The 23,719-nt window shown below is 33.9% G+C and overlaps 1 protein-coding gene across 1 annotated transcript; it reads right to left on the minus strand.

The window, feature by feature from the left end:
• Nucleotides 1–1,587: 1,587 nt before the first annotated feature.
• Strap (serine/threonine kinase receptor associated protein) lies at nt 1,588–22,804 on the minus strand. Its single transcript, XM_027955964.2, has 10 exons — nt 22,384–22,804; nt 21,555–21,690; nt 13,487–13,568; nt 12,732–12,804; nt 9,935–10,031; nt 9,104–9,241; nt 6,024–6,160; nt 4,002–4,151; nt 3,385–3,450; nt 1,588–2,156 (listed from the first exon to the last, which is right to left on the minus strand). Exons 1-10 carry the CDS (start codon nt 22,493–22,495, stop codon nt 2,095–2,097), a joined length of 1,053 nt encoding a protein of 350 aa, XP_027811765.1. The 5' UTR covers nt 22,496–22,804; the 3' UTR covers nt 1,588–2,094.
• Between the last annotated feature and the right edge of the window lie 915 nt (nt 22,805–23,719).

Genomic DNA, 23,719 nt, shown 5'->3' on the forward strand with positions numbered 1-23,719 from the left:
AAAAAAAAAAAAAACATGAAATACAAGTTTGATACTCAAACTTTTTGTTATGGTAAATTCTGTAAATGTGTTACCTTATATAGCAACAGGAATTTTGCAAATATGACTAAGGATCCTGAACTAAAGATCATCCAGGTGGATTCCATGTAATAAAACATGTCTAAATATAGTAAAGAAGTAAGAGTCCAGAGATACCAGATGCTATGCTGCTGGCTTTAAAGATACAGGAAAAGACCACGAGTCAAGGAATACAGCTGGTTTCTAGAAGCTAGAAAAGGCAGGGAAACAGGTTCTCTCTTGGAGCTTCCAAAATACCACCAACATCTTGACTTTATCATCTTATTTTTGTTACTAGGGAATGAACTCAGGTCTCAAACTCAAGATACTTCTGCCAAAGCCTTCCAAGTCACTGGGATTACAGGCATGGGCCACGGTATCAAAGTCCAGTTCCTTGATTTTAGCATGGTAAAGATTTATTTCAGGATTATTAAACGAACTAGAAAAAAATTGTTTTAAGTCATAAATCTGTAGTAACTTAGCAATAGGAAACCAATACACAAAGGATTACATCTATATAGGGCCTTTTATGAAAACTAAGAAGAAATTTCACTGGTTCATTAATTTCATAAATACCAAGCAACTCTGATTTCAATTTGATACACATAAATCTCGACTTTATTTAGGGTAAGGACTTTGATTAGTCTAACTCTTTGATACACTGACAATGCTGCTACAAAGCAGAATCAGGCATGTAATGAGCTGACACAAAAACACTACCACCCTGTGAGACCTTATGTGGATCATCAGTTCTGCCCATAACATAATTCTCTTGGCTCTCAAAGATTATCATGGACTACAGTGCTTTCTTTCTTCTGGTTATCACAAGTCCTCAAAAATTAACCTATTCTTTGGTTGGCTTTTATTTCTTCTAAGAAAAGTCATCAAAGGTCATTCAAAAGACCTTTGAATTAGGAAAGAAAATGCAAACTGGCACATATTAGTCTGAAACATTTCTAAATTACTAGTTTAATATCCTCCTCCACATTTTATAAAATAAAATCTAAACTCAGTTGATCCAATTTATTAGAAATTTAGTAAAAATATTTCTTGAATGCTACCCAAATTTCATGAGGTAAAATAAAATGGAACATCTTAAACATTATACTTACTCTGCTTTCATGAAGTCATTTATATCTATTTATACATACACATAGCAATGCAGTGCTGTGCAATGATGGTTACTCTTTAATTAATTTTGGGGGGGAAGAGGTGGGATTTTAAGTGATTTTTCTATCTGTAATTGCTTTTCTATTTTTCTTATAACTAGCATGCATCATTTAAGTAAGTTATCATTTATAATGGCAGGTCAAACATTTCTATCCACTCAGGAAGGTGGGGAGAGTAATTCAACTCAAACAAAAGACATGAAAATTTCTAAAATTTTGTATAAGCAAACGTATTTCAGAAACTAATACTATAGATTCTATAATTGTCTTTTACTATGGGCATGATGTAGAAAAACTTCTCATTTTCATTTACAAAATTCAATTTTATTAGTTTTTTTTTCCAAAGAAAGAAAACACTGTCTTGTTTTAGAGGCATTTTATTTAGACAACTAAAAATAATTAGATGTTCAGAAGCAGTGTACAATGAAAGAGAAATCAAACCAGTTACTTTATCATGTTTTCCCTCTTCTTTACAACTAAAGCAAAAAAAAAAAAAAGGCATCCTGCTTTAAGGGAAAAAGTCAGAAAAATAGGCCAATATATTTTTCTTTTCCATAATAACATAAACAGCTACAAGAAATTTAATTATAATAAGAGAAATTGGATGTTGGCTTGCACATATTCATTAAAAAGACAACAGGCTGTCATGCTACAAGAGCATAACACCACCTGCCTTCATCTGATACTCCAAGTTTTCACTCACAGGTAACACCAAGTAAGTTGTTCCAGCACTGGAGCTAATTCGTATTCCCCATTATTTACTGCTGTGTTTGCTGTAAGCAGAGAGTAACTCTGGAAGGCTGATGCTTTTCTCTGCTTGGTCACTTAGTCCATAAATTATATACTATCTGTGGCATATACTTGATGCTCAGGCCTTAACTTCAGGAGTTGAAGAATAGATGGAATCTGAATTCTCTGAAGCAATTTCCTCTACAAATAAAAACAATGTCACATTAGTTAATTTAATAAAAAAAAAAAAAGAAGCAAATCTATATTTCTGTGTAATGAATGAAGAAAAAAATTTAAACATGCAATAGTGTGTGTGTGTATGTTTGTTGGGGGAAAGAGCAACTGCACGTGCCATTAATAACTGGACTCTGGCCACTGAAACAGCAATCAAGAAAGAGTTCATGTATTATCCATTAACTCTTTTACACCATGCTTTAACCAAAATTTTTCTCCTTCCAAGCTGAATTTCCATTAAAACTCCAGCTATCCAATAAACACTAAATTAAAGTCATATATTTCAAAGAACTGGTTCTCTCCTTTAGTGATTCAAATCCTAATACTTAATGTTATTAATATAAGAACACTAACTACGAAACATTAAGTTTTCAGCAAAAAGATGCTTAACAGGAAAAAATTAAATTTAAAGAAAACTGAGTAAATGGCAAATCCCTTCCCAACTGCCCCCAAATCATAATACCCAGCTTCACATGCCAACAATCTGAAATTTGACTTAATACACCTCCACCTTCCAACTTAATAAAATTATGACTTATCAATTCTACCACAAAAGACTATTCCATGTAACCTTTTCTGTTCTTATTGACATTCTCTCATTCAAAACCACATAACTGCTCATCCACTTAATTGGTTCACTCTTTTCCCTAATTCAATTTTCTTTCCATACTACAGTCAAGGCAATCTTTAGAAACTTAAAATCTAAATTTAGTATTCCTCTGCTTGAAATTCAAAGGTTTCTCATTACCTTCATCTAAAACTCTCCAAGTTCTAAAAAAGCAAATGAGGTCCTAACCTGTCCAGTCTCTTTTGCCTTGGGTTTTAACTGGGACACATACTGAAGTTCTTCTAGTTCCTCATATGCTGTGCTTCTTTTTGTTTCTGAGTGTTATGACTCTTCTTATAATTTTAACAATTTGTTTAACTAATTTGCTAAAACATCTAAGTCAGATTCTTACATTCTATAAGACTAACCACATTGGTCATGTCCACATTGTATCTCAGTGCCCACTATTATGCAGTAGGTATTTAAATATTTAGTTTATAAAAATTTAAGCTTCCAATTATTAAATATGTTCATATTAAATATGTTCATTTTAAAATTCTTTTGTCAGTGAGCAAAACTCACCTATAGTACTTCAGTTTCAAATACGCCAGGACTCTTATAAAAATAAGTCAATTAATTTGTTCTTACCTAATTCCTCTTCAGTTGTCTCTGGAAAACTGATTTTTGGCTTTGCCAGCTCACCACTATCTTCTTCTACAAAAGAGCAAATGTTTTTGAGAATTAGGATAACACAAATAATTTCTACAATTTAATATTCAAGAACAGCAAGATAAACCTATTTTAAGCAATGTTTAATAAAAAAGAATTCTTATTTTAGTAACTGATTCTAAAATAATGTCTTTCTTTAAAAATTACATTTAGGTACATATTATCAGTATAATGGGATCAATAACTAGTTTTTTTGTTTTTAATTAAAACCATGTCTACCTTATGGGTAAAGATTAAGTAATATTATCTAGCGATTAGATACATTTACTTATAAATTCTTTATATTGCCTTCTAACAAATTTTGAATTAAGTTCATTCCACTTACCAAGTGAGCTAAAAATTTAGGAGTAAAATATATTTTACAACAAAAAAATCTTTAACAGAAGAACACAGTGGCCAATTATAACCATGGCTTCTTTTGGCTTAAACTATACTGGATAATTTAAAATCTACTGAGACAGAAACACTGAAACAGAATTAATAAATGACACAAAACCATGCATTTTAATTTGAAAGCGCTGACTAAAAATTCTTACCAGGAAGCACACATTTCCAAAGGCCATAGGTTTTTCCTACCACAGTTTGCCATAGTCTCAATGTTCCATCTTCAGAACCACTGGCATAGAGTTCTCCATCAGGACTAAATCTCACACAGTGAATGGGACCAAAGTGTCCTTTGTAGGATTCTGAAAAAGAAGATAAGGATTATTAAGACAATTTAATAATTATTAGGTTAAGTACTGATATACTAAAGATGATTCTCTATTACTGGAGATATGCAAAAATTCATAAGGGCAAATACAAAGAACTGTACATAATTGAAAATAAAGTAATTCTCATCATAAAGTGCTATATCATACCATCTCTTCTTAAGAGATATCTAACATATACCAGTTTTATGTTGTCTTTCAAAAAAGAAAATGAATATTTTTTGTCGTATTAAGGATGGCAGAAGGATTGATTAAAAAAAAACCCATAAATTCTACAGAAAGTAGATCTAAAGTCTATCAGTGTAATCCCAATTTCCATAACCTAAACTCTGCCTATTACTATGGAACTAATTCATGATTGTGGAGAGCCACCAGATGGAGCTCTTTTACACATTTTGCCTCTTAATTTCCTACCAGGCTCTATGCAGAATCCACTAATGATATCACCACAGGAAACATTCAGATACACAATCAATACTGATCCTTAAATATTTTAATCTATAAAATATAATAACCAATATTCCTGTTTTTTCCTTCTATCTTTGTCCAACAAGAGAATAAAAAAAAATTAAGAGTAGAGGAGCTGGGGGCATAGCTTAGTGATATAGCAGTTACCTGGTATGTGCAAGGCACTGGTTCAATCCCTACTACTGGAAAAAAAATAATAATTATGGGAGTAGAAAGAACATGAAATTGTGGAATGAGAATGGCCGGGTCCAAGGTCTAAAATTCATTAATAGTGGCCTCGGATCTCAGAAGATATTTCAGTTCAGCTTTTTCTCTCTCACTCTATACATATATGTGTGTGTGCACGCACATGCACATGCATGCAGTAGGGATTAAACCCATAGTCTCCTCACTAATACTAAGCACATATTCAACCACTGGGCTTCATCTCCAGCCTGAGTTCTCTCATCTACAAAGAATGTAACATGTGATCAAAACATATAAAAATATATACAACCTAAATCCATCAGTTTTCCCAAGAAACAAAACGTGAAGTTGTCTTTTGTTCTTTCTTAGGTCTTTAGGTGGTAAAGCAGGACAAAAACAGGAACAACAATAAAAAAGACAACTTACAGACTACGTACATACATACATACATATATACGTGTGTGTGTATGTGTGTGTGTGTAGAGAGATTTTTTGAACTAAAAGCAAAAACTATTTGGGAAGACTCAATATTTATCACTTGTACCTTTTTTGAACTATCTGGTTCATCAGTTAAGTATAAAGTTAGACTGTACACATCTTCAAATTAACCCTACTTGTTTCCCTTATTAAAAACTATTGGCATGAAAAGCAGCAAAACTCAAGACCCCAAAAAAGAATAAAAATGAACAGAATAACTCTCCAAGTCAGATTCCTGAGGTACCTTTATAATAAGCCATAGTGATTCTGCCCACATTACCCTCTACAGAATCTCTACAATTAATTAAGTTGGCAGAAAGAAAAGGAGGTCAGATAAATGGAGCTACACACATGCACTACATCTCAGAAAGAATAAATCTCCTTATGTCTGCTTAATATGACTGACATAAAGTTGTCACCCCCAATGAAGTCTGAAAACTACTACACAATAGTACCAAACATCAGCATAAGGATGAATATAAGTTAAAAGGGAAAAGATAAAATTGAGTTCAGCATATTTTGTTCACAGGCCTATAACAATTTCTATCCAAAAATGGATAAAACAACTGAAAATTTGCACTTATAAGCACAAAGCTTTAGTTAGCTGAAAAATTTACTTTCAACATGTTATATACATAAATGAGAGTTAATTAGTGGAACTCAATATCTGGTAAAGGTAACAACATTATATTAAGGGAGGAGAAAAGGACAACTTACCTAATTCTTCTCCACTATTATAATCATACTTATAAAGTTTAAAATCTTCACCTCCTGCAACAAGGAATTCTTTCTCAGGATGAAGAGATGCAGAATTGATAGTTGCAGGAGCTTCAAAGGATTTAATTGGATCCAAACTGGAAAAAAAAAAAAAAAGGTAGTTTACAAAGTTTTAATATTGTATAAATAATACAAGGAAATAAGTTACATTTAAACTGCTCTCAAATTCTGAAACCCACAGGACAAATATCCATTTGGTCAAACACGAATTATAATATAAAAAAAACCCAAAACAAATCTTCATATCTCCACATTACACAAACAAAGAAAAGTTTAGATGGATGCTATGTCCAAGCGGAGTTCATCTCAGGAATATGAAGACCCTTCAATGAAGAGATATCTACATTTTTAGCAATAAAGTTTCTGGAAATCACTGTGTTGGCTAATCAAAATTGTATGGATAATATTCTGAGAATTTTAAATTTAAAAAAATTTTTTTTTCTTGTGGTTCTAGGGATTGAACCCATGGTTTCGAACACGGTAGGCAAGCACTCTATCCCTGAGCTATACTTTTAGTCCCCAGAATTTCTCCTTAAAATGTTTCTCTTTCAGTACTTTCAGATTTTTCTACAAAAAGCAGGTATTATCTCAGTAGACAGAAAAAAGGCTTGACAGTAGGCATTTAATTACTTTAATATAAAGGACTGTAGGTTATTCTCAATTGTTGAGGGTTTAAGCTTCTATAACAAGAAAGACCATAACATATAAACCAGCTATAAACAGCTGTTTTTATTACCAGACAATAAAAGAATAACTAGATTTGAGACTATAATTATATAGTTTAAAAAAATCAATGTATGATAGTATCACTGAAAATTAATTAGACATTGGCTCCTTTTCAAGTTTAACCCTGAAATCATGAAATGCCTTAAATACAGAACATAACCTTCGATCTCCTAAAGGTCACTCTCCTATTCCCAAGAACACATAGTAGAAAGCATGAAAATTAAAGTTAGTCATGATTTATGCAGTATCACTGAATAGCAACCTGCTGGCTGAAATGTTCGCATCACTGCCGCAAAATGGGATTTGATGTTAACAGTCTACAACAGTGTTGTATGTTGCCAAAGGAGCGGTAATGTAGCTTACAATTTAATGATTGTAGACAAAAGTATCCTTGATTATAATTTTACTGTGTGTGTATATATATATGAACTCCTCCTTTACATTATTAAAATTTCCAATTTTACTGGCTTCTCTTTTTCTCATTAAGTAATTAGCTATGAAAGTAACTTTTTATTTTTTACTTAGTTATTTTTTAGTTTTCTTTTCTTTTTTTAGTTGTAGTTGGACACAGTACCTTTATTTATTTATTTATTTATTTATTTTTATGTGGTGCTGAGGCTCGAACCCAGCACTTTGCATGTGCTAGGCAAGTGCTAGGCGAGCGGTCTACCGCTGGGCCACAACCCCAGCCCTGAAAGTAGCTTTTTAGACAAAAAGGTAGCACTGTAGTCAGAGTGCAATGTGGAATGGAAATCAATCAAGCACCATGAATAAATAAGAACTTTTTTAAAAAAATGATTACATGCTTTTTCTTTTTTTAAGAGAGAATTTTAATATTTATTTATTTATTTAGTTTTCGGCAGACACAACATCTTTGTTTATAAGTGGTGCTGAGGATCAAACCCGGGCTGCACGCATGCCAGGCGAGCACGCTACCGCTTGAGCCACATCCCCAGCCCGATAAATAAGAACTTTAAACTCATTCTATCCTTTGAATAAACTAATTCTACTCACAGGATTCTATCATAAGGAAACAGATATATACCATAACACACAAATGAAGTGCTAAAACAGAACTGATACATAATTTAGTACAACTTATAATGCAATACAGCTAATGAAAATGTTTTCAAGGACATTCTGATGACTAAGAATATTTTTCAAAAATAAAACATCATAATAATATTCACTATGGTCCTAGTAATTAAACAAAAAGCACACAAATATATGCATGTGTTTAACAGGAAATTAAAAAAAAAAAAAAGAAAAGAAAAAGACTGGCAGAAAAAACAATAACCATTCTGGAATTTATGGTTATAAGACTGTGGATACATGTTTTTCAATTGTTATATTTTCCAAATCCTATAATAGCATTTACTCTAATATATTCTAGTCACAAATGATTCTGTTTAAAAGAATCATTAGGTGTGCACATATTTAGAAATAGGGAAAAAACATTACCATTTCTCTAAAACAAAAGAAAACAAAAAATTTTGGTACTTGGGATTGAACCCAGGGATACTTAACCACTGAGCTGCATCCCCAGCACCTTTTTATTTTGAGACAGGGTCTCACTAAAGTTGCTTAGGGCCTTGGTAAGTTGCTTTGTTGTTTTGGTGGTGCTGGGGTTTGAACCCAGGGCCTTGTGCATGCTAGGCAAGCAATCTACCAACTGAACTATATCCCTAGCCCAGCTACGTTGCTTAGGCTGGTTTGAACTTGTGGTCCTCCCATTGCAGGGATTACACGTGTGCATCACCACACCTGGCTCTCTTTGAAATGACAAATAAAAAAGAGGCTTGAGATCCCAATGGTCTTAGAACATTAAGTGTAATATAAAAAAGTGCTGAATTTACCAATAAATGTCCTAAATACCATGACTTTGCTTAATTTCTTTGATTAAGGTATGTCAAATTCTTATAAAATGCATTATTAATGGAAGAAACATTTCTTTTCATATCATATAGTATAAGTAATAATTTACCCTTTTTTTTGTGTCTGTGTGGTACTGGGAATCTAACCCAGGAGCTTTCTATCTCTAAGCTATATCCCAGGCCTCCAATTTAATCTTGAGACCTATGTGGAATTTAAATTTAATGTTCAGACAAGGACTTGCTGATTAGAAAGGCCTCCAATTTGTCATACTCCTGCCTCAGGCTTGGGCATAAACGTGTGCACCACTCATATTCACTTTAAAAGAATTAAATATCTTCCACAGGTGCTTTACAATTTTTAAGTAAGCTAATTGTCCTCTGTTACTCAAAAAACAAAATTAAGAGATTCCTTGGACATACCTTACTGCACTATGAAAAGCAATAGAACGTCCATAAGTAATAACCAGGATCTCTCCCTCAGGAATATATTCCATACTGCTAACAGACATATTAAAATTTAGAGATTTCACTTCTGTCATTGTAGCATGATCCCAGAGGCTGCAAAAAAAGGGAAAATATGGCAACATTTATTCACAAGGGGGGAAAAAAGCTTAAATTCTAATTACATCTGCAGATAAACTAATGACAATCATAATTATAATAAAAACAACTTTCATTCCAAACAATAAACTTCAGATTAGAGAAATTTTGAGTTCCTATAAAATGTCAAAGTCTTTAGTAGCTTGTTGATGAAATAATTAAAATACCTAAATACACCTTCCAAATAACTCAGGAACACTATGCCACTAAGACATCTATGTCCTAACCTAATCAATTTCAGCATTGTTTTAAATTGCTTATTAGAATTGTTTTTTTGTCAATCTGATGACAGTTATATATCTTTTCACAGAAGAATATATCAAGCGTTAACATAAAACTTTGAACAGAATTTTAGGGGTTTCATGAACTCCCTTTAAGCAGCCTGTCCATAGACCTATGTTAAGAACATCTCCTTATATAAGTGTCAGTAATTTTAATTAAATATTTAATTAATAATTTAAATTATTTCTTCTGAACTCTATGTATCTAATAGTAAATGGATAGCTCCAAATAAATGTGACCTATGTGGAATTTAAATTTAATGTTCAGACAATTTTTCCTACATGCTAGTCACAAAAAAAAGTATTTAAAATACAAGTTTTAAGGTAGAATAATTTTTCAAACTTTAAATTATTAAAGAAAATTACTTACCGAACGGTTTTATCATCGGCTGAAAGAATCTGTTTATCCTCACTGCACCAAAGAGCCTTTTTAATACCAGAAGTGTGACCACTGATTTCCTTAGGTTCTTAAGATGAAACAATTTAAAATTATTTAATATTTTACTTTTTAAACTGAACACTATAGGAACAATTAAAAAAATGTAATGAGAAAACCAAAACATTTGAAATTGAACTGCAACTTTTTAAAGCCCAGAAAAATTAAAACTTGATGTTTACCAGAACACACTAGCTTTTCTGTTCTGGAAAAAAACCCTATTTAACTGTAAGACAAGGAACCCCAAAATGATAATCTTTGCTATACATAACTGAGTGTATGTACTACTCATTTCCTCAAGCTCATTTTCTATACAACTAATAATATTCAAAAGCATTATTATACCACAATGCTAAAATAGGTAGTAAGAATTACTAATGAGGCATAATTTAATAACATGGACCCAGGAAACAGGTAGTCTGATCTAAGACTAGTGCTATCATTAACTTTGGGACTCTTATTCAAATCACTGTTGTTAGGAAGCAGAAATTAGAAGCAAACTGAAAAAAATTAGACAAGTAATTCAGGAAAGCATTCAAAAAAAAAAGGGAACCTGGCTCAGTAGAAGACTTTCCCTTCCACAGATTAAAACAAACAAGCAAGCAAGCTAACAAACAAATAAAAAACCTTCATTATCATCTCTGGGCAAAAACAAATGGAAACAACAATGCCATTCAACACTACTTGGACTTTGAGCACATTACTTAACTTTTCTGAAAAGTACATTTCTTTACCTGTAAAATAAGATAACAATAGATAGAATATCTCAGTTTTTGAGAATCAGATAAGAATATGCATCTAAAGTGCTTGATATGGCATCTGGCATATGATAAAAACTCTACAAATTGCTATCATTTCTATTTCTGGTATAGTATAGCAACTTCCAAAAAGCAGTAAGAGAGGATGAAAAATGTCCATCCAAGCCCTGAATTTGTTTCACTGAACAAAACTCATTGACTGAGGTCAATGTACTTTGTTGTGTTTTAGTGTAAGTCTACCAAAAAGAATGTAGAATGTATGAATATTTAACAATGTATAAATAATGTATAATTCCAATGCAATGATAAAATAAATAAAACTCCTAGGTGCAAATGGAGAATAAGAAATCTGTAAAAGCAGTTTGTTTCCTCACTTTAGAAATGCTTCTTCAAAGAGAAGGTATCATAAGAAAATAAGTGCTTAATTTTCAAATTACTTTTTTACTACTCTTTTAAACTTTTCTACTTTTTAAAAATTTTATAGACTTATGGATAATAACCATGCTAAAGCTGAGCATTGTGGTTGGTGCATGCCTGTAATTCCAGCTACCTGGGAGACTGGGGAGGAAGGATTGCCAAGTTAGAGCCCAGGCTGGGCAACATAAGCCAGATGCTCATCTCATTAAAAAAATAAATAAAGGGGCTGGGGATGTGGCTCAAGCAGTAACGTGCTCACCTGGCATGCACGGGGCGCTGGGTTTGATCCTCAGCACCACATAAAAAAATGAATAAATAAATAAAAAGCCCCTGATTAAGTTTGAAAGATACAAACTATGGGTTCAATACCAGCATCACACACACATACACACACACACACACACACAGCCAACTAATAAGCAATCAATTTCTAAAAGTCTGTTTATCATGTTTTGATAGCTTTGTGTGCATAGGAAATCATTAAAGTACTACAAAGTATGTGGACTAGAAAAGATGTACACATTTCTGTACAATGAGAGAATTCACCAAGGTAATGACAGAATAATGTTTTAAAGTCTGTGTCAAACTGGGCATGGTGGCATATGCCTATAATTGTAGCCATTCAAGAGGCTGAGGCAGGAGGACTACAAAAATTAAGGCCAGCCTTAGCAATTTAAAGAGACCCTCAGCAATTTAGCAAGGTACTATTGCAGAATAAAAAATAAAAGATCTGTGGGTAGAATACCCAAGTTCAATACCCAGTACCAAAACAAAAATAAAAACAAGTCCATACTACTGTAACAGAAACATTTCCTTCTACTAAATTGCCAAAGATAAATTTAGGTGTCAGTGCACACTAAAACAGATTAACTATATATATTTTGCTGAAATCTACCAATGGTTTCCAATAAGTCTGCTCTTCTTTGTTCTAACAATTATATTTTTGTTCAGTTACTTATGGAAAATACTGTCAAATATAAGAATATTTAACGTAATATTGTTTTCAAAATTTAAAACATAATAGCCCAAATAGGCCATAATAAGAAATTAGCTAATTCACTTATAGGTATCACAGCTGAAAACATAGTCATTAAAAACATCTCAGAGAACACCTAGTGACATAAAAAATAAAACTGTTACTATGGATTTTAAAAGATTCTTTTGAACAGTTAACATATTCACATGGTTCATAAACCTAAAGACTAACATGCAACAACTGAGAATTTACACCATCTTTACTTTCTACAGATTACCAAAAGGTAGTAATATTCTGCACCTTGATAAATACTTAACATCATGAAAAAACTGCCTGTAATAAAATTTTTAAATTGCAAGGCTATCCAACAGTAATCTAGAAGGGGTTGGGATGTTATATAAAAAAAATTAAGAGATATTAACAGTGATTAATACTGGATAATTAATACTGGATAATTGTGTTTTTTTTTTTTTTAATTGTGACTATATTTTCCAAATTGGAGTACTCATCTAGAAGTCAGTAATGTTATTTAAAAAAAAAAGAAAAAAAACCCCACAAACTGGACATAAATTATGCTTACCTGCTTCAGGTTTGTTCAAGTCATATATGCGTAACAGTTTATCCTGTCCCCCAGTTAACAAGTAATTACTATCCTACAAACAAACAAAAAAGTAACATGTTAATAATAAACCACTTCAATAGTTACTTCTCTTGGAAACGTCTTCAATACCAAATAATATCCAAATATAGCTACAGACATCACAAAAAAAATGCAATATACAACCAATTACTTGAGAAGATGCTGTGGAACAATGCCCATCTCATAAATGTCAAGCCCTTTAAGCTTCCCAGTTCAAATGTGTTACACTATACCACATAAATTCTTATCCTGTTTCCCTCCCTCCCATAGCATTTCTTTGATGATTACAATTTATCCTCTCCCTATTGAATACTAAGAAACATTACTTGAGCTTTTTAGATATTTATTGCTTTTGTTGGAAGACTAAGAGAACAGTGGTATCTAAAAACCTCACAGGATTAACTTAAGAAAAAAACTAGTTTCTACAGCTTAATGTATAACCAAATCAAATACAAATTAATACATACCAAATAGTCCACAAAAACATAAGCCAAATATATAAACCAATCAAACCTAAAATCATCATCACACTGTGCTATAACAACAATTTAAGTATCTAAAATAAATGTTATCTTCCTTCCTTTTTTCTTTTCCTTTTTTGCATTGCTGGGTATTGAACCCAGAGCCTTATTCATACTAAGTAAGCACTGTACCACTGACATATGTCCCCAACCCAAATTTCCATTTCCCAATACCTGTGTGAAATCCACAGTCTTGACAATGTGTTTATGAGCCAGGGTCATCAATTCATCTCCTGAGACAGCATCCCACACTTTGCTAAAAAAAAGTTTGGGGGAAAAAGACATTATGAAACATTAATATATTGGAAGGATAAGTATTTTTATTATTACCAAATAAATTAAATATATCAAAAACTATATAAATGCCTTACAAAAGTCTCCTTTGTAATATCCCTCATTGTTAGACTTCATTTGAGAAAATATCTGCTTAAGTCTCAAGGAAATTTCTCTATAAAAGCCTTATAATCCTAAATTTTCTTTGACAATAAAAAAGATTTGAAAAGTAAATAAGATTTATTAATCAACCCATTCTACTTTTATTTTAACTTATACTAGACTTTTAGTAAGTCTGCCAAACATTTCAAACAATTTTCAGTTTCACCATGCCAATTTGTTCTTCAGTTTTTTACTCATGTGTACACAAAACAAAACCAACCAACCAACCAAAAAAACCCAAGATATTCTTTAAAATTTTACAAGAATGAAAGACCTTGATATAGTTTACATAAAATGTAAAATCAAGATAGTGGAGAAAATATTCTCCCCATAACTTCCTCAAAGTTGACCTAAATTTTCAAATGTCAATCCAATTAACTGTTCCCAAAGTAATACCCTTTTATCGTACAATGCTAAACTGAGGATTTAAATCTCTAAATTATATTTATTTTCCCTAACTTACTCACCCCAAATATAGGATATATGCTACAAATGTGTGTATATATCAAGGGAGGGTCATGGTTGAACAATACTTGATAAAACTATTCTAAGGAGTTTCCTCAAAAAAGACTAAAGGGAAAAAAGGAAGAGGAAATTTTTTATTTATTTATGTTTTGGGGTACCTGGGATTGAATCCAAAGGGCTTAATCACTAAGCTACAACCCCAGCCCATTTTTATACTTTGAGGCAGGGTCTTGCTGAGTTGCTTTGTGCCTCACTAAGTTGCTGAGACTAGTTTTGAACTCTCAATCCTATTGCTTTATTGGGATTACAGCTGTGTGCTACTGCGCCTAGCTAGGAAGAGGGATTTTTTTAAAAAAAGGAGTTAATTTTAGATTAGAAGTCAGTGAAAAATAAACCAGGAATCTATGTATACAGGGAAAAGAACTGCTAAAAATGCTTCAGAGATTTTCGTTTTAATATAATTGACATTAATTTTTAGGAAGTGGGCAATGAAAAGCAAGGATATCTTTACTTTTGTTTACTTAACAAACACACTATAAATATACCAAACAAATTATGCTTTCTAAGCTCAGTGTTAGAGCATAAATGGGAGGGAAAAATATCCCACAGAGTTCCTGCTTTAGTACAGTGTTAGCTAAGGAGAAAAATATGTATTTTAAATAACACATTAAATACAATTAAAAAACAAGTATATATACCTATAAAAACACTGAAAAAAAATGCACTTCTCATTATGCCAGAAAAGCCCAGAAAAATCAAAGCAACAGAGCTAGTGGTCTTAAAGAGCACGCAGAAATGCACCAGAGGAAAAAGAAGGAAAACACTATTCTAGACAAATATTCACAGTATGTACATTAGCTAAGAAATACAGAATAGCTGATATATGAAAACTGATGATAAAACATCAAACACTGTGTACTGTACACGTGAATCATATGAATGGCTGAAAAATATATTCTGAGAGAAATAATGTCAACTCTGAGTAGGACTAGTACGAAAAGCCCAGGTATTCATTTCTCTATACGGGAAACCTGCTCAAGTATCCCATTCCAATTCAACTCCCTGACCCCAACATACTTTCCCAACCTCATTTTGCATTATCTCTGTGAATCTAGCCATACTGGATGATAAATCATCCCTCACACAGGCCAAGCATTTTCTTTCAGGCTTCTATGTTCTTGTTTACATTATTCTCTTAAGTCTGTATTTCCTCACCTCCAAGAATTAACCATTTCCTTCTTCCATAGAACTCAGCTTCCACTGATCACTATGCTTAATTTGGCTTTTAAAAATTTTGTTTACATGTTTATTCTTAATCACAGCAGAACTGATTAAACATTTATGGTAACAATGCACACAGATTAGGATGACAGAAGCATCAAAAGTGAAGAAAATGTCAATGCATCTGACATTCCTATCCTAGTTATTCAGGATAGAAATAGAGTTCTCAATAGAACTTTCAGCAATGTCCTTTGAAATGTTAATTTCAAATACATTAAATCATCTTCTAAAAACTTCTTAATTAATTCTTAATCTTAAGATATTCCACAGATCACATGGATTTACTAGTGAGGAAAGTGAACTGGAGTGACCAAACAAGAAAGCCAATGTATCAATAGTCTTTTTCCTCCTATTTAGAAATCCTGACAGAGGCATGCCATTCTGACAGATCACATTCTAAACACTTGTATACTAACTCTTGACATATTTCCATTACAATAAAAGTTCTAAAAGGAATGTTTGGTAAATGGTAACTCAGACTTACTCCTTCACTTCTTTATTTCTTTTGTCTGTTCAGTGTGCCCTGTAAATGACCTAAACAAATTTATGAATTTTCTAAGAAATGTAAGAATGGGGCTGGGATTGCAGCTCAGTGGTAGAACACTTGCATCCCATGCATGAAGCACTGGTTCAATCCTCAGCACCACACATGCAAATTACTAATATAAATACTTTCCAATGTATTATTTAATCATCAGGAAAGAAACTGACATCAATGAAGTAAGCTGTTCAACTCAAATCAAGACAGCAAACCATCATTAAACAGTATCTTTTCAACAGCTATGAACATATCTACAATACATGTCTCAAAAGAGGGGGTGCTTAACTCACTTGTTTAAAGCTCTATTGAAACAATTAAAATATTTTAGAGGGAAAATAGTGCCTAATTACCATAATATGTTAACCAAGTCATTAAAGAGATAACACTATTTTTTATTTATCAAGGTCCTCATTCAGAGAAAAGTCAGATCTTTTTACTAGTTTTATAGGAAAAAGTGACGGGGGGGGGGGGGTATAGCTCACTGAGGGAGCATATATTTACAAGAGTCTGAGTTCAATCCCCAGCACAAGGGAAAAGAAAAAAGATCAGAGCCTTATTGTCATAGTTCATTTTCTGTGGTATAACATACAACAAATATAGACTGGGTACTATACTTTGGATCTGGAATAGTCCCAAAGGCCCATGTGTTAAAGATTTGGTCCCCAGCTTGATGCTACTGGGAAGTGGTAGAAATGTTGAACAGGTAGAGCACAGTAGGAAGTCTTTAGATCATTAGATGCATGCCCTGGAAGTAGACTCCGAGATCCTAGACTCTTCCTCTCTTTCACTTCCCAATCATGCTGTGTTATCACAGGCCCAAAGCAATAGGGCCAACAGATCATAGATGGAAACCTCTAAAACTGTGAGCCAAAATAAACCTTTTCTGTGTATAAGTTGATTAAGTATATATTATACAGTATCATATAAGTTATTTCAGGTATTTGTTACAGCGTTAGAAAGCTAATTTATTCACTGGGTAATTTATAAAGAAAAAGGCTCAGAGTTCTGAATAGCAGGATGCCAGCATGTATTTGGCTTCTGGTGACAGCCTCATGCTGTTTCATACCATGGCAGAGAGCAGAAATGGAAAATGGATGCATACTGAAGGAGCATATGTACAAAAGAGACGGCAGGAAGGTGCCAGGCTTGCTTTATAACACCCCATTCTTGCAGAAAACTAATCAAGTCTCTTGAGAAAGAAGACATCAACTCACTTGTGAACGTAGTGCCCGCATTTCTAATTACCCCTTATATGTCCCAACCATCTCAACACCATAGCTTCAACCTGAATTTTGGTGGGGACAAACTATAGTAATTATGTATAGATTTCTGGATCTATTACAGAACTCCAGATCTATTTTAAGCACTCCTTGGGATAGAACATAGATATCTTCTTTATTTTGGCACTCTACAAAGACAATTTTGATGAGAGGAAAAGTAGAAGTACACAGAAGAGTAAGCATATGAAGGAAGGCTGAAATTAGCTTTTATGAATGAAAAGATGAAAAAAGAGGATGGTGTTTCAGAAACTGATCCACAGACCTACCCTGAATATAATTTATCTATAAGAAATACAACAAAATTTATGAATTTTCTAAGAAATATAAGAACAGGGGCTGGGATTGGAGCTCAGTGGTACAGCACTTGCATCGCATGCATGAGGCACTGGTTCAATCCTCAGCACCACACATGCAAAAAAATAATAATAAAATAAATTAAATAAAGGTATTGTGCCCATGTATAACTAAAAATATATTTTTTAAAATATAAGAATGGGACAAAAGGTTTTTCTTAAAATGATTTAGATCAATTAGGACAAATTGGGTAAGCTGATTGGGGAGCTACTCTTTAGCTAGATAAAGTTCAAGTTCTATCAACACAAGCCTCACAAGTCATTAAATGGGCAGACTAAACACAAATGCACACACATACTCCCACACCGAACAGACAAAAAAAATGAAGGAGTAAGTCTGAATTACCATTTTCTAAGCACCTACTTTGTCATAGGCATGATGCTAGACTTTGGGGATATAGTGGAGAAAGATGTCCCTGTCTCTCCACTAACCTCATCAGTCTTAGTCACATTTTACCAAAATAAAAACTAAAGTTTAAAAAAAGAATTCTGTGATCAAACTGGAAATACACAGCATAGCTAGCACATATCTATTTATGTCAATGCTTGTTAGATTTTTTTCCCCCACTCTATCATAGCACCCAAAGTCTTAATGAAGAAAAAGGCTTAAAAAACAAACAACAACAACAAAAAGAACAACAAAAAAAACTTCCTATTTGATATTTAAATCTACTTGAAGTTACTTTCATGAAGCCAAATGGTTTTATGGCTTTAGCCATGAAGTTTCAAAATAACATGTATGATTTTGGTCTATGGGGGTGATAATATCATTGTTACCTTATAATATGTAACTATCATTGTTACCTTACATATGTAACACTTACATAGAAAGTCAAGCAATGTTCTAAATATTTGAAACATATTAACTTATTTAGTATTCACAACCAATCTAAGAAGTAAGTAGCATATTATTTTAATTTTTACAGATGATAAAACTCAGAAAAAGAGGCTAAATGGCCTAAGGTCAGAGACATTAAATGATAGAGCCAGGATTCAACTCAGCCCACCTTCCTACCACCAGTGTTTGTGCTCTTAATATTGCTTATAAACACAAACACTGAGACCTGAAATGTTAAGTACATTTAGTGTTACAAAAATAACACTATTCACAGGCATGCTTTCAAATGTGTAATTCTTTTTAGTTAACAATGCCCTGTAAATGACCTAAACAAATATAACTGTTCTTCTGGTTGCAAGATAAAATCTGGATGCTTTTCAAGATTCTGACAAGTATTTAAAGTGCCACATTTTTCTGCACTCCCTTTCTCTGTTCATTTCAAGTTATTCCATGAGCAGTAATTCTTATCTATTGTCCTTTATTTCTTTTCCTAGGGGGTGACAAATACAATTTGGTCAAATGCATAAAAAGTCTTCATGGATCTTATCAAAAGACAGGCATCTTTCCTAACAAGCTTTGCATAAAAAATCAGAATAAGACCATGAAGCAGGTAACAAAACATTCTGCTAATGTAATTAGGGCCAAATAGTAGAAATTAGGTCAACAAAAATATATCTTGGCAGAACTAGAATCCAAAAGCTCACCTCTTTTAATGCTAATTTCTGCATGCAGCGCCCACTCCTATAACCTAATTATATTTTATATAAGATATCACTCTATTCTCTATTAGTTTATCACCATCAGTCTGGGACCTAATCACCATTATGAAAAATTTTAAATCTGCTTACCAGATCTGAAATTGTTGTGTATATTAATCCAACTTTCTACATTCATTATAAAATCAAGAAAATTCATTCCAATGATGTTCTTATTGAACTCAGTTAAAAACAAACTTTGAAGAAGAAAACTAAACCTACAGCAATCAAAGACACAAATATTCTATAAGTAAAATCAAGATCTATAATTCACTAAACCATTTGATTGCTTTAGAAAACTTTTTCAAGTTACTTATTTGGCAATTAAAAAGTAGTGAACAAACCGGGGATACTGAATATGGTCTCTGACCTTAAAATGACACTTAAAAAAAAAAAAAAAAAAGTGCTATAATAGTACCTGAAGTTTACTATAACCTACTATATAGTATAAACTATATGCTATATTCTAGATATAGTATGAGGACAAAAGCTGAAAGGGACACTTTTATTTGAACCTTCCAATCCTCTATAAGTCATCTTTCTTGTGTGAGAATCACTTTTACTTCCTGTTTTCACCTCCCATAATCAACAAAGTATTTTGACATATGATAAGTTAGATTGCATACTGACATTAAACGCAACTTTTGACATGAAAATATTGACATGGAAGTACTTCTATAAAACCAAGCAGTTTCTTTTACCAGGATTATATATTCTAGAGGGCAGAGCATAAAGCATTATAATTGTTATATGTAATGATATAATAGCAATTTATTCATTGGAGAGTGGAAAAAAAGTTCAGAATTGCATTTAAAAGAAAAACTTTTCTTACTGATCTTTCTTCATCATCTTCAATTTACTGCTGTGTAGCGCTACTACCTTTCTCACCCACTCTCCACTTTAAAACTTTATTTTAAAATTTACATACGATAAAATTGTATGTCCTGAGTTTTAACCAAGTACACAGTCACGTATCTACCAAAATCTTTGTTTTTCATGCTAAACTTATTATGTTTAATTTGCTTAAAACAAAGGAGTAAACTCATTCACAATTACTCCTTAGTGTGAAATTCTGTTTAAAGAGAGGGAAAAAAAAAAAAAAAAGAAAGATCACAAGATCACTTTTACTCTCCAGGTTTTCATGCCTAATGAAGTTTATGTATGTCAATTGCTTTTGATATTGCCTTCATTATTAGCAAACACTAAAGTGTCCACGCACACAGGCAGCAACTAAAGGTACCAAATTATAAAAATATGACATGTGTCCAAAAGAAAGGAAGGTCATGCAAGTCAGTTTAATATTATGTGCAAAACAAAAAGTAATAACAAAGTGCATTACAGTAATAGTACATTTAGTATAGCTAGACTGCAGAGTTTACAGTTGCAGTGCCTGGAAATGATGCTCATGTGTTAGGATAAGACCAAAACATAAAGTGCTAACAACTAAAATTTGTCCCTTATGCTGATGGTTCTAAGGCTACATACATATAACCTAGAGGAAGTTATGAAAGGAAAAAGAACCAAATGGTGACTCCATCCTGAGATCAACTGAATCAAAATTTCAGGGACACATGCATTTGATATTTTAAAAACTCTCCAAGTTATGCTAATATACACCCAAAGTCACAAACTGCTAAAATGGCAAAGGGAAAACAAGATCATCTGGTAGACAAGTGAAGTTTGTTCTTAGGAAGTCAACGGCAAGGGATATGGAAGATGAATAGAAGGTTAAGAGACTAGTGGCGGCAAGTAAAAAATAAAACTAGAACAAAAGTTATGAGAGACAAGGAGAAACACTATAGTCAGCAGATATTCAACTGGTAAAATAAAAAAATAGATGATAATCTGAAAGAAAGGAAAATTAAGAATTCTATCTTTAAAAAACCTTAGAAAATAAAAAAGTAGTTAAATTTGGGACATAGTATGTCTAAATCTAGTTAACGAAGCAAATGAAATAAAAATCTGGGACCATTAATATATATTACTAAGGAGGACATATAGAGATATATTTGTAAAGGAGATCAACATTTCTCATCTGGGGTGCTTAGTAATTATGCAGAATACTGGGTTCAAAGACATAAAGAGCAAGTCATCTAAGCCTATGAAGCTTTTGAGAACCAATGAAGACAAAGAAATACATAGAAACAGGATAGAATCTTGGTAAAATTTAACACCAAGTACTCTATGTGGTAGGTAATGAGTCAGTATTACATGAATAACTGAGGTTGAAGATTTTGATTTTTTTCAGGACACAATCCACAGGGAACAAAGTTAGCCATTTTGGTTACACTTACGCTGTGAAATCTGCAGCTGCTGTAGCAGCTTTGGTGGCATCCTTATTCAACGTTGCACCCCAAACAGCACCTTTATGACCCAAAAATGTTCCAATCCAGTCTCCTGTGTCTCCCTGGCGTAACATAGGTTTACCATCTAGAAAATGTTTAAAAAGAAATGTGATTTTAGAAATTCAGACTATTTGAAATCTAAGATTTGAACATCAAATTATTATATTGAAAAGCAAGTGAAAAACCTGTTTTTTTGTTGTTGTTCATTCCAACTCATTGGGGTCACTAAAAAATATCTAAAAATAAATAAACTTTAAAGAGTTGAATCAGTCATTCTCTTTGGGAAACGTGATTGAGTGAGAATACGGATCTGAGTAAAAACAATCTAGATCTGAGTCTTTTATTTTGGACAAATGAACTTAACGTCTCATCTCCCATTTGAAAAAATGAGGCTAATACCACGAAAAACTATTCAGAGAAAGAGCTAACATCTTTGTAAGGAATCGCTCGTTCTGGCCTAATTTCTCCCTTTCCCTAAATCCTTGAAATGTATTTACAGTGGTTCTTGTCCAGAGAGCCTAGAAAGGTGCAGCCCAGCTTCCCCAGAAACAGCAATAAAAACGAGGGGCTTAGTTGGCGGGTAATACTAGTCAGAGGCGTCAAAAAGAAGGCCCCTGGGCCACAACTGTGGATTCCATAACACAACTCTTTTCCCTATCAGACCAGCGTTGGCTCCCACTTCAAACGTTAATATCCCCACCAATCATTAGGCCCTGGGGAATGCCAGCCCCACTCCCTTACTGCCCAGCCCTAGGCGTCTGCTAGTGGCCTTGCTTACCTTTGCAAGCACTGATTAAAAAATACCCATAAGGCGTGATGCCACTGAAGGCCAAATCAACCACCGGCCGCGTGTGGCCAGAGCAGGTGAGCGGCGTCTGTCTCATTGCCATGGCGGCGGCGCACTCGGCGATCCGGCTGGTGAGTGGAGGGTCGTAGTCCTCTTCTCCTCAGCTGCAGCGCCTCCGGCTCCACAAGGCCCCCCGCCCTGACACCAGGGAACAAGAAAGGGAGGCCAATCCGGTGGCAACGAGGTCAGGAAGGAGTTAGGGAGGGGTCAGGGAGTCAAACACCGGCTACAACAGTGGCCGAGGAAGGGAAAGGGAGGGAGGGAGGAAAGTAGGGGAGGGAGAGAACCGGAACACCGGCCCAGCCACGATCTTTACCGTCCACACCGGTATCGGCAGGAAGTGACGATACCAATGACGCACAGCGTCCACCGGAAGTGACGATCTGGCGAGACGGCGGGTTCGCCAAGTAAAAGGCTTAAAAGAGCAAAGATGGAATACGCAGGCGCGAGTTCTGCGTTGGGCCGCGCTTGTCGCTGGCCCTATGCCAACCGCGGAGGCACCTGGAGGGGTTCTGAGCAGTGGACCCCAGTCGGTGCTGCGAAGCTCCAGTGAGTGAGAACGTTCGTGCTGTCCTGGAGCGGAGTTCGCGGTGTCCAGAACTGTTCCCACGCCCGTCTCCTGGACTTGGCTGCCGCTGTGGACTCTGCGCAGAGCGGTCCCACTGTGACCGGCTTCCTAATTGCTGTACAGAAATCGGAGCAGTACCCAGAAACGGCCCAAACCAGCGCACATTGGCTTAACTTGTTTGATTTTTCTTATTAAAAGAAATAGGGCCAGCTCCTCTGGGATTGTCTACAACTTAGCGACTCTTAAGGAAAATAATTTCCCTAGCCATCCCTTCGAAACTTTCCTTTTTTGTTAGTGTTTCAAGCATGAATGCTAGTGGTTTTAAATACAGTTAAAAATACTTTTGTTCTCCTCCCAGAGAACTATAGTAGTGGACCCTCAGTTTTTTTTGATGAAATTCTCGCATCAATAAATTTTGAACCCGCACTCCAATATTTGGGTGATAATTTGCAAATTATATGTACACTATAATACATAAACCAAAAATAGAAACTAAGAACTCTAAAAAAGTAAATAGAAACTCTGGTGTTGTTTGCCTGCAGGCAGCCTACTGAGGGGATCACTCTTCTGTATAAGCAGAACTGAGCATTGATAGCTCAAAGTTTTCCTTAGCAGGGAAGACACTCACTCTGGGCAAATTGTTTCTTTCTTGCCTTAATGTTTAAAAGTAAACACAAAACAGGTTATTGTGTTTGTTCA

The sequence above is a fragment of the Marmota flaviventris genome, chromosome 3 (genome assembly GCF_047511675.1).
Source record: "Marmota flaviventris isolate mMarFla1 chromosome 3, mMarFla1.hap1, whole genome shotgun sequence".
NCBI lineage: Eukaryota > Metazoa > Chordata > Mammalia > Rodentia > Sciuridae > Marmota > Marmota flaviventris.